At 41.2% G+C, this 12,499-nt stretch overlaps 1 protein-coding gene across 1 annotated transcript in view; it reads left to right on the plus strand.

Moving 5' to 3' along the window:
* Positions 1-10,446, plus strand: part of RHOJ (ras homolog family member J) — a 96,724-nt gene extending 86,278 nt beyond the window's left edge. The window contains exon 5 of the mRNA XM_017533952.2: positions 4,504-10,446. Coding sequence (XP_017389441.1) covers positions 4,504-4,650 — 147 coding nt within the window. The 3' untranslated portion in view covers positions 4,651-10,446. The remainder of the gene's footprint in view (positions 1-4,503) is intronic.
* The last annotated feature ends 2,053 nt before the right edge of the window (positions 10,447-12,499 follow it).

Below are 12,499 nucleotides of genomic sequence, written 5' to 3' on the forward strand. Positions count from 1 at the left end.
ATGCCACCTGGATGAACCCAGTAACAGCTGGGCAATGTACCAGGTAGCACAGTAATACATTCAGAGAAGGAGCTTTCAGAGATTTCTTGAGCCAGTTAACATCTCAGCCAGGTTTGAAGGATGAGGAAAAGTTTTTCAGGTGAATAAAGGGGTCTAGGGAGGGCACAAAATTCCAGGCAGGGAGACCAGGACATGCAAAGGCATCCTTTAAAGCATAGGGAGCAAATTGGCAACTGACTGGCCAAATTTCACCCCCACAAATATTTTGATTGGTCCAAACAGATTTTTTTTTTCAGATGGAGTTTCCCTCTTGTTGCCCGGGCTGGAGTGCAATGGTGCGATCTCAGCTCACCGCAACCTCCACCTCCCAGGTTCAAGGGATTCTCCTGCCTCAGCCTCCCGAGTAACTGGGATCATAAGCATGTGCCACCACGCCCGGATGATTTTGTATTTTTAGCAGAGTTGGGGTTTGTCCATGTTGGTCAGGCTGGTCTCGAACTCCTGACCTCAGGTGATCCACCTGCCTCAGCCTTCCAAAGTGCTGGAATTACAGGTGTGAGCCACCACACCCGGCCCAAACAGATATTTTTAATGCAATTTAGTGGCCTACATTTAACAGTTTGGAAACACATTTCTAGCTTCTAAAAAAATTCAGGTCGAGCAACTCTAGGCCAGCATTTCCTCATCAACAGAAACTTTTAATAGCTTACTATATCCATAACAACTTCGCCCTTGTGTTCACTGATTTTGCTCTTTCAGCCACAATTTCTTTACATTTGCCAGAGACAGCCCAAAAGAATAGAATAAGACTTTGGCTCAGGAGGCAGACAAATTCGAATCTCTGCCGTTTTCTTAGTTGTGTGGCTGTAATGGGGGTTACTTAGCCTCTCTGGGCATCAGTTTCCTGAGCTGTGAAATGAAGATGGTGATAGACTTTTCCTTGCACAGTTCTTGTGACAATGAAATTAGCTCATGTACCACTAGGTCCAGCTCAGCAAACTACAGTTGGTGTTAAATCCATGAGCCCTCTCAGACATGGCTACAGCTGGGAAGATCTCTTTGCCTTGATCCCTTCCAGTTACTTTCTGTCTTATTCCATAACTTGTCCTGGCCCCCAGTGGAACAACGTGGAAGAAGTACTAGGTTTTCTTTTACTTGATTAGTCATTACGTTTGTTTTTTTTTAATTTCTTGTCAGACTCTTGTATCTTCTGTACATTGCTGACAAATTTCCCTGCTTCTGAGATAATCAGTGTTAGCTATCATAAAAGAATCAAAAAAGTGTTTTTTCAGTTTATATCCTCAATCTCTACTTTTTTCTTGAAAATAAGTCATTTGGGTAGAACACTTTCCAGATTGCTTGCATGTGTATCTGAACAAGGAGCCTCGAATCCTGAACCCTCCCAGATGGCTTCTAAATACTTGACTGTGTAGGTCATTTTGCTCCAAGGAGCAGAGATGAAGTTGCCGCTGTAAGAAGAGCCACATTTCCTCGAGACCATTTTTCATTTCCCATCTTTGAGGGCACAGAAAATGTTTTTAGCAATCTGGCTGTGCTTTTTCCCTGAACCAGGATGAATTCTTCTCTGACCATTAGAGAACTCGACACATGGTAACAATACCTACCTCATAACTGGGTTCTGTTTCTTCACACATGTTTCCCAAATCACAACCATAATCCGATGACTACTTTTTCTATCAGCACAACATAATGTTATATTAACCCAGTTACACAATAATGCCTTTATCTGCTATTTTAGTATCTTCAGAAATGTCTGAATTGGAAGAGACAAGTTTGGGCTCCTCCTGCTTCGTCGAAAGGCAAAGCCTGACATGCTGTCAGCAGCACTCTGTGGGGAGGAGGGGGAGTGCCCTGCTTCTCCTGCTGGACTCCAGGTGTGAACGAACGAGCTCAGCCCAGCTGTCCCAGAATTCCAGGCAGAATCAGTCCTAGGCTTGGGATCCTTAGTGGAGAGGTATTCCAGACAGAAAGGTGCCACAGCACTTTCTAGGTATTTTTTCAGCACGATTGACAAGCGCCATCACATTACAGTCAAATCAGAGTCACTCAGTTGGCAACGCCGTGTGCCGTTAGATGAGCGTGCTTTTCACATGTGTTTGAATCAAGCATTGAATACAATCCCAAAACGCAACAGAAGGCATTTCATCATGTTATTAGGAAATTTTTCTCTGTCCTTTATTCTTCTCTTGTCTCTAACTGTTTTCAATTATTTTTAAAAGTTATTTCCTAATCTGAAAACCAAACCATGGTCAAAATGAAAGCCGTAAAATAGATTTTCAACATCCAACATCTTTTGGCATTTTCCTTCGGCTAATACAGTAACCACTCTTCTCAGGAAAAAAAATGTAAAGTACATAATCTCTGTCGGAGAGGTTAGGAAATAGTCTCTGGGCCCAACCAAAACAACTCTATTTGATGCTTAGTTTTTGTTATCTGTGGCCTTTGAAATAAGTAGACAACCTCATTTCATCAAATGTCAACTTGACCAGTTTCTTGCAGAGCTGAGTGATAGGGGTCACAGCTACTGTCACAGAGCAAGGAAAAGAACATGTATCAAGAGACCCAGATTCTAGGTCTGTTTCTTTCACTTTCTGGTTGTGCCCATAAGCAATTCATTTTACCTCTCTGGGGTTATTCCCACTCCGTTGTAAGCTAAAGCACAAGTGTAGTTAGTCCACACACTGCAAACTGGCTGGCTGCTGCCAAACATATCCCACATTGTGTCTTGCTTGGCCCATGGTAAATATTTTATAAATTGATAAATATTAAATTTAAAAATCCAAATTTCCAACTCCTCTTGAAAAATACAAAAATGGGCAACAGTGAACCAACATTACCACTTGGAAGCTGAGTAAGACTGCACACTCTGGAGGCGGTGTGCATGTTACAAGCCACCACAGTCCCCACCTCTATATATTCTCTTGCACCAGCCCCACTTTATCATTTACAGAAGCTAGGGGAGAGGATAGGCCTATGATTTTGCTACCTTGTTTTAGCCATTTGTCTGCTTGGCTTTCCGAGAACTCACCATGTAGCCAAACTCTTCTGAATCTGCTTTAATTTTTCAAAGTTTTTCTTAAAATGTAAATCAAAAAATAAAGTCATTTCTCCAGGTGTCCTTAATAGTAAAGTGCCAACATCACACTGATGACTCTTCCTGAGCTTATGAACAATTAAAATCTCAGGTCTCCTTCACAAGAAGCTGACTGCCAAATATGGTCTGTACTGGTCTGTGATTTTTAGATGAGAATCTATGGTTCTGGCCTGAATTTGTGTATTTCTCAGGAGGGGTTTGTGATTATCAAACACACCATAGTGTAAAATCATCCAAATATTTAAAATGAAGTTCTATGCAAGTATGAAATACTTTATCATTTAAACATATAGACTGTACACTGACAAGAAAGATGCCTTTGGCAGTAAATGTATTTTATGATTATTGTTATATGTTTTATTGTTCTTGTTACATGTTTTAGTGTTATTGTTACATGTTTTAGTGGGGTTTGCATAACCTTTTAAAAAATATGCCTTTTAAAGTATGTTAAGGCTGGGCGTGGTGGCTCATGCCTGTAATCCCAGCACTTTGAAAGGCTGAGGCAGGAGGATCAGCTGAGGTCAGGAGTTCGAGATCAGCCTGGCCAACATGGGAAAACCCCATCTCTACTAAAAATACGAACACTAACCCAGCACAGTGGTGCATGCCTGTAATCCCAGCAACTCGAGAAGCTGAGGCAGGAGAATCACTTGAACCCAGGAGGTAGAGGAGGTAGAGGTTGCGGTGAGCCAAGGTGGCGCTACTGCACTCCAGCCTGGGCGACAAGAGTGGAACTCCATCTCAAAAATAAATAAATAAATAAATAAAGTATGTTAAAACTAAAACTAAACAATCATGCCAATCAGATGTTATTTTATTGAGGGATACCTTAAAAGAGGTACAGTTTAATCAAGAATGACCTATAAAACCATTATCACTCACTCTCTAGCTGCTTTATCAACCAAGCTGACACTTTGCCTTTTAGCATACCAAAGGAGATACATTTCACTTGTACATGATTTACACGTTCTGCCTACAAATGAGAGAATACGAAAAACAAGATCATGCAGCCCTGTTCTTCACAAAACATATTTAAATTATATCATTGGTTTTGAACTCTCTCCTAATTCTTTAGATCTTCGTATTTTTTATATTATTAGGAATAAATGGCTAGGGATCAATTTCATGATTCACTGCTTTCCAGAAGTGATCCACAACCATTTATTGCTAATAAATGAATGTAAAAAATACAAAAATACAATAAAATAGGATGACAGGTACAAATTGAAATGCAAAAAAAAAAGAAAAAAGGACCAACATAATCCAAAGCACCCCACAGGCTGTTTGTAGGACAGGCAGAAGTAAGTGTTTGGCTGGGCAGTGGGCTGATACCACCATGCTCTTCTCTCTTTCTTTCCTCTCATGCCTCTGTCTCTTTTGTGTTTAAGATCGGAGCACAGTGCTACTTGGAATGCTCGGCTCTGACTCAGAAAGGTCTCAAAGCGGTTTTTGATGAAGCCATCCTCACCATTTTCCACCCCAAGAAAAAGAAGAAACGCTGTTCTGAGGGTCACAGCTGCTGTTCAATTATCTGAGGTTGTCTGAGACCTGCCTCCACCCCGTCCAGGGGTGAGAATGGCGCCGATCTCTGCGGCCAAGCTCCAGCCAAAAAGGAGGGCATGACCAGAAGGGAATTCCCTTTGCACGGAGGCCTGCCCCGCCACCCTGTGAGCCCTCCCAACACCACACACTCGTCAGCCCACTGCCATGACCTCCCTGCCAGCCAGAAGCATCCGTACTGCACACTCTCTGAGAATGCTGGACCTGGATTGCAGACAGCGCCACTGCTGACCATATCAGAAACAAAGTCAAAGGCCTTCTTACATTTTACATCTCCCCAGCTCATGAATGTGAAGCTGATAGGAAACCACCCCAGGGAACCTGAAAAAGAAACTTGGTTCCTCTATTGGTGGCCTTACTTGATGTCTTTTGCAAAACTTGGGACTACAACGCTAACCTTTTTTTTTTTTTTTTTTCTGAATCTGCTGTTCTACCCACATTAATTTGTATTATTTCAAGAAATGTACTAATTTCCAGTTTACTCAGGCCTTACAAATCCATACCAAATTAGCCTAAAGACAAGGCGTTTTATATTCATTTCTATTTTCAGCGTGTTTCTACCAAAGCTATGAGAACCAACACATACCTCTGAATGCCTGATTGTAAGAAGACATGAGAAGACTTTAAAACTTTTGGAAATTTACAGAGCCATGATTTTTGAACCGGATTGAAAGAAAGCCATCTGAATTGCTGCAGGTCCACATTTTTGCCAAAGACGCACTCTAAAAATGCTTATTAGTGGCCTGACTTTTTTCCATATTATATTGCCGTGACAAACTAAAAATGAACTGTGTTTAAGAATGTAGTATTTCTGGTTTTCATCCAAGTTGATTGGGGGAAGAATATGCAGGATCCATCTTTTACAGTACTGTATATTCAGTAAAGTGGATGTTCCTGCTCCTCCCTTTCCCCATTGCATGCCTTCTTCCCCCCTTGATTTCACTTTCTCTCATGCCCAGATCCTTTTGTTCTCTCCAATTATAACCCAGTTATAAAAGAAAGATCTGAGCATAAAAACACATGTTTAACAGTATCTAAAAGTTAAGGAATGTGCCTTAATTTTTCTATTTGCTTCAGCCAAAAGTGCTTCTCAGCTTGCCTCATATAAGTTCTCATTTCATTCCATGTAAATGACATTTTCCAGTTACAACTGGTACTGAGATATTGTCTCTCTCTTTCCTTACTCGTCCTCCCAAATGTCTATTTGGGAGCCATATCCGTGGATACCAAGCTCTGTATCCATTTGTCCCCTGCCCTCCACAATGTGTGACATAGAACAGGGACTTGGCCCTGGGAAAGCAAAAGCTCCCAGTAAGGAATCCTGTGCCCAGTTATGTGAAACAATTCGAAACATCTAGGAATTTTTGTATCATAGAGCAAATTACTTCCTACCTTGTCATTAGAGGCTATGAGGGCTTCTAATTAGTCTTAGTTGCTTATAAGTGCCCTGAAATCACCCAAGTAGGCACTTAATTTTTTTTCAATTGCATGAGCAAAGTGCTTCTTAGTGGTATGAAATTACAACAATTTTAGTTTAAGACTTTCCAGATTCAAGCTCCCACTGTTGGAAAAAGGCAGTCTTTCTAATCTCTTCTGCTACTGGAGTAAGCACATGAGAATTACAGGCTAGCCAGGCACAGTGGCCCACACCTCTAATCCCAATACCTTGGGAGGCTGAGGTGAGTGGATCGCTTGAGCTCAGGAGTTCAAGACCAGCCTGGGTAATATAGTGAAACTCTGTGTCTCTATAAAAAATTAAAAATTATCCAGGTGTGGTGACACACACCCGTAGTCCCAGCTACACAGGAGGCTGAGGTGGAAGGATCATTTGAGCCCAGAAGGTAAGGCTGCAGTCAGCAGTGACTGTGCCACTCTACTCCAGTCTGGGTGACAGAGCAAGAACCTGTCTCCAAAAAAAAAAAAAACACCTACATTTTAAGTACTATTTCCCTTCTTTCCCACGTAATTGCTAAACATTTTCTTTCATACGCACACACTCCACTGACTAGAAAACGGGAGTTTTAAGTCAAAGCTTGACATTTAGAGAAAACAAGGACTTTCTGCCTTTATAAATGAAAATCAACTGTGTATAAACTATAATTCCGCAGAGGTTATGAATTCATCCTTTACAAGCAATAACGAGCTTTTAGTCCTGTAATAAAAGAAATGTTATTAGGCAGCTTTGTTGCATGATTGCATAGTTACAGCTTGCTAACGGGCCACTCATTTCTCATTGATGTGGGTGAAAAATTGAAAGCAGTATGCTTCCAGGTATGTGCACTCAACAGGCAAATAGCTCCCCAGGTCACCGCTTCCCTAATGGGCCACAGAAAGTAACTTGATCGTGATGGCGAGATCACACTCTCACCTAGAACCAGCAACAGGATGGAGACTGTTGTCAGTGTCTGCATGAAGCACAGGCTCCCAGGGGTCTTAGGAGCTTACTGAATAAAACAATCTAGAACAAAGCAACCTAAATGAGTTAATGTCATTCTGCCAAATGAATCAGTTATTCCTTGTTCCACGGCAAGATCCAGTTTGTTTCACTAAAAAGTGTTTTCTGCTACAAGATTAAACTGTCTTCTGAGACCAAAGATAAGGAGAGACATAGAAATTTGAAGAAGGATCCTTTAATGGCCCACACCATCTTTCGAAGTCAAGAAGTGGCAGCTGATATCCATTTGAAAGTAGAGTCCTAACTTTTCAGAGCTAGACAAAGCCTCAGAAACTATAGTTCAATTCCTCATTGTACCATTGAGAAAGTCAGGCCTAGATGGGTAAAGTGAGCTGTGTTGCAGCAGTGCTGGGACAGATCCCAGTTTTTCTGCTTCCTATACAATGCTCTTCAACTCAGTACTACAGTGTGTTCGTTATCACACATATCAAGCTGGAGTTCTGTATGTTATTGGAGTTGCAGCTGTTTATTCTATAGATTCCAGCCACATTTTAAACTCAAAACTTCATGTAGTTAGGCCACTAAAAATAAAGTAATCCATCAAACCAGTAATACACTGGAGAATTTGACCTACACACTAAGATACTGGAAATCCACAGTGTATGGCAATTTAACCGCCATCTAATAATGACTCAATCATGTAGCTATTTACACATATTTATTTCACTCAAATGGTTGGTTGTTTGGTAGAATGAATGGACTCCTTGGGCTATTTGGGGAACACAAAAGGACTAGGACACAAGTCAAAGTCACGTCCACGGTAAGAAATCCGGGCTGATTTCTGCCAAGGAAAGTTACAAAGAATAATTACTTGGTCACGTGGGGAAATTTCGACATAAAAGAAGTAATGGATAAAAGAAAGAAAAAAGAGCAATTGCTGAAGACGGTAACTACAGCATCCCTACACCAGAAAGCACTAAGCCAGGAAGTCAAAAACTAAGTCATACATATATGACAAGGTGTGGGGGTTGGTCCTGAGGCTTCAGTGAGAACACGTCCAATCAGGATATGCGAAGAGCCATTTGGACAATTTCTAGTTCATAAGAGAAGTACCAAAGAAAGTGGATGTGACCATACACAATTTGCACAGGACCCCCAAGAAGGAAGTAGTATTACATGGTAGTAAAAAAGCAATCACAACTACACTCACAATTTTAGGAGAAAATAAAACTAAATCCAGAATTTGATGCCAACAAAAAAATGTCATTATTTAGGGTCAAGTTCCTGTGAACACTACCTTCCAAAGTAGAATATCTTCAGGAAGAAATATTTGACTTGAGTTAAGGCTTTCAAGATTGCTGTTTTGCATTCATAAAGGCAAACTTGTCCTTGAGGCCAAAGTGACAGAAGATTAGAAATTGAGGCTCTGCTTTAAAGAAATGTTGACATCATGCTGGAAATTATTATCCAGCTACTTACACGTTCATTTTTAAACCCATCTCTATGTTTAGCTGCCAAAATGCAAACCGCGCATTCTCTCTCAACAGAGAGTGCCACAGGTCACCAGATATTATTCTCGCAGGAGTCATTGAGTAGGCTGTCCAAGTACAAATAAGGGAGCTCAACAAACTATTTTCATTTCAAGGACCATTAGAAACAGAAAGGAAAAGAAAAGGTCAGGGAAACTTAGTTTCTAAGGAAGGAAGTGAGGCACTTTGGAAAAGAAAATATTTAGAGAATGGAGAGGAAGCTAAAACCAAACACAGCCGAAACACATAGCTGACAGTTCTTCCGGGAAGTTGGTAACTCCTGCCTGGCCTCTAGAAGCACAGGGAAGAAAGGACTGTTAGCATGAAGAACACTCTGTGGTTCTGTGTATCCAAGCAGAGTCAGTCAATGGGGCTAACCATATGATAACCCTGAGTAATTCCACCTCACAGTTCACTAAAAAACGAGTGGAATCTTGGGCAAAGCCCTTTGGGTCTTTAATAGCAATGAAGGACATCACCCTCTCCCTTTCTCTGCTTATACATACACAGCAGGCAGTCAAGGAAAACTTGCCAAGAAATATGAGTGAATAAATGATTTTGAAAGTTTCATTGAGCAGGAACGTGAAGAGAATGATTTGGGGATAGCTGGAAGGATAGTTACTTGTATGAATAATACTAATTCATCTTCAGTGAGATATTTCTAAATAGAAAAAAAAATTGTATTTAAAATGTACAACCATAATAACAGAAAAAAAATACAAGATAAAGCAACAGTTCACGGTGCCGCAATGGTCGACAAAGACCAGAAAGGAAATTAAAGCACACGTTCTACTCAGCAGCACGTTAGCCCTCTGAAGCTCAGCCGGGCTATTTGGGAGATCTCCTCGCGCTAGGGGAGGAATGAGTCAAAGAGGGCTTGGCTTCTCTGCGAAATGGTGAGCTCCAAGTTCAACAATAGTTCTTGGCTTTGAAATTCCACTACAGGAAATTAGAGTAAAATCTGCACCATTCATCTTGGTCACAGTCTATTTTTTTCTCCTTAGAGGATATTATGTCAAAAAACTAGGGTTGCTTCAGTGTGTGCCTGTGTTTTAAATATGTTCTACTTTGATAATTTCATTTTGTTCTATGAGTTCTGCGGTGACTCAGAACTCCGTGATACTATAACTAGAGTAATGTTGTTGTATTTTTAGCCATGTCCTCGAAGCCTCCCAGTATATGCAGGGGTATCTACCGAACAGAATCTGATCAGTGTTATAGGGAAAATGATGTCTAAGGCTCTACAAGGAGAGGGTCCCCAGGGCCCACACCTGAGTTGTGCCTTGAAGCAACCTTAGCACACTTAGCCTCCCACTGCCTCTGTGCAAGTCAATCTTCTGAGCTTATGTTAGTTCTTTGGGGGAAAAAAAATAGAAACAACTTCTGAATAGGGCAGTATGTTTGGGGCTGCTTTGTGAACACATATCTAAAATTACCTCCATTTGCCATTTTTTAAATCAATTTTTTTCAAGCAATCAGATTCTTTTCTCCTAGAGGAGCTGTGGGCAAGAAAGCTAATGAATTCTACATCCTTCTCGTCACCTGGTTTAAATTGTTTTCTGCTCTGAGTAAACAGTAATTACTGCTGAAGTACATTTCAGCAGAATTTCATCCCAATTGCAACAGTCATGTTCCTCCCAATGTAATCTCTGCAGAGGAAATGATCGTCAAGGGAAGTAGGCTGACCTGCTCACGGGATGGCCTTCTTACAATCTGTACCTTATGTAATGGCCATTCTGTGTGCCTGTGTCATTAATGGAATATTATTTTATGCATTCTTTAACATTACAATTTATTTTGTGCCATGTTCTGACTCTTAAGTCGTTCAATCATGTTTTTTCTATTCATATTTCTGGGTAATCTGAGGGTATCTCCATCTGCCATTCCAGAAAATTGCCTTCCCCAGGCTTCTGTTAGAACAAGAAATTGTCCAGCCCCTTGTGACTCAAAATGCGGCCCAGGAAACAGCAGCCTCAGTATTACCTGGGAGCTAGCAAGGACCGTGGAATTTCAGGCCTGGTCAGAATCTGCATTCTAACAGGACCCCAAGTGATCTGTATACACAGTGAAATAGGGGAAGTACTGGTCTCTAAGATAACCAAATTCATCATCAGTCTTTACATCCAAACATACAGCTGCCTAATGAAGAACCATCAACTTAGCCTGTCTCTCAGATGCTACCTTTTGAGTATTCCTTAGGCTAATATTTGAGCTGCTCACATTTACTGGATGAATAAAAGGGCTGTCAAACGTCTTTTCTTTTTCTTGTCATGTGCTGCCCAGCTGCAGGAAAGGAATATGCATATTTTAGAATCAAAAGCAGAAAAGCAACATCTGGTTTGAAAGATCTGCTAGATCTGAAGTCCTTCTGTTCTGAAAGTCTTTTTCGTGTTTATTAGGGTGAGGGGAAAAAAAAGCTCCCCCCAAAATTATTTTCCATGAAGTCATAAGAAAGATTCATAGCCCATGAAGTTTTAAAAACTCATGAAATAAAGATAAAACACATTTCTGAGGCGTGAAACTTTTGGTGAAGTTTCTGTCTTCATTTTTTAAAACACGGAGCTCTAGACGACAGAATAAGGGTTGATTACAAACAACTTGTCCTCTAAACAGGACACAGACTTATGCCAAAGACTTGTATTGTTACTGCCTTAAGCACAGACCAGAGTTTTATTCACTTCCTCCACATGTTTTTATCAACACCACCGAGGACCATGCTTTGTTCTCCCTGCCCACACCCCACCCTGTGTACAAGAGCCCTTTAAAAACTGTACACAACCATGTACTGCAGCCTATCCTCTTATTCATAAAATATTGCTGCTGACAAAGTTCTAAAGGCAAATCACACCTACCTTCAAACAAATCAAAAAAGTGCACAAGGCCCACCGGTGCTCCTGTACCTGCAAATGGCCTAACTTTCTCACTAGGATGTCAGTGATTCAGTCCCAGAATAAGGGCCTGATACCATTGTGCAGGTGCAGTCATTAAAGGCCCACCTCCTCTAGGAAGCACAACCACCTGCTGGAAAGGCTTCGCTTTCCATTACAGACACAGGGCTGACTTTAGGACGTTCAATCAGGTGTTCCTCATGCTCCAAGCAACCCCACCTGTGTCCCAAGATTACCTTTCAACTGAAAAGCTTTTAAACTGGGATAGCTGTCACCTTTGGGAGCCACTCAGCTAGACAAAGCGACTAACATTCTTGGGTTTGAGCAAATCCCAAAACAGAATCTTACCAAAGATTACTTCTTTTTATTGCAAATCTATCACTGATTTCTTCCCTGTAACCACTGATGCAAGCAGCCAAAAGGGCTTCCAACTCAAGGCCCTGCCTATCTTCCTAGAGTCTGCCACAGCACAGCACCCCCACCCAGCCACCTCCTTCCCCAGGCCACAAAGAAAAGTATCTTTTATCCTCTTCAAAGAAAAACTAATGGGAGAAAACGTATCCACAATCCATTTGACTTCAAGAATCCATTTACTGGTAATCTTAAAATGTTTAATTCCCAGTGCCTTTACTGCAACAGTAAAATAAATTCCCAATCAAGGATAACTAAAGGCCTCTCTTCATTTGAATAAAAACATTTCTACTGAATTAGGCACATTGAAATGATCAAGTGCTGAAGCAGAGAACCTTCCCCCTGCCCCCCGCTCAGAGCCCACTCACTTCTTCCATTCTCTGCAGCGTAGAGGTTGGCATGGGCAAATTTATGGTACATTAGTTCCTTTCGGCTTTCTCCTGAAGTTGGCTCAGATTCTGTTAATGCTGAAATTTGCAGCTGACTTGAATTGGACTTTATTTCTCATTAATGAGTTGATACTGCAGTGGGGAGATGTTTCAGCATTCACTCCTCCAGCTTGCTCAAGCAGGAACCAAAAGCTGAACAAGATCTTCCTCTT

This window comes from Cebus imitator, unplaced genomic scaffold, assembly GCF_001604975.1.
Source record: "Cebus imitator isolate Cc_AM_T3 unplaced genomic scaffold, Cebus_imitator-1.0 Scaffold83, whole genome shotgun sequence".
Lineage (NCBI taxonomy): Eukaryota > Metazoa > Chordata > Mammalia > Primates > Cebidae > Cebus > Cebus imitator.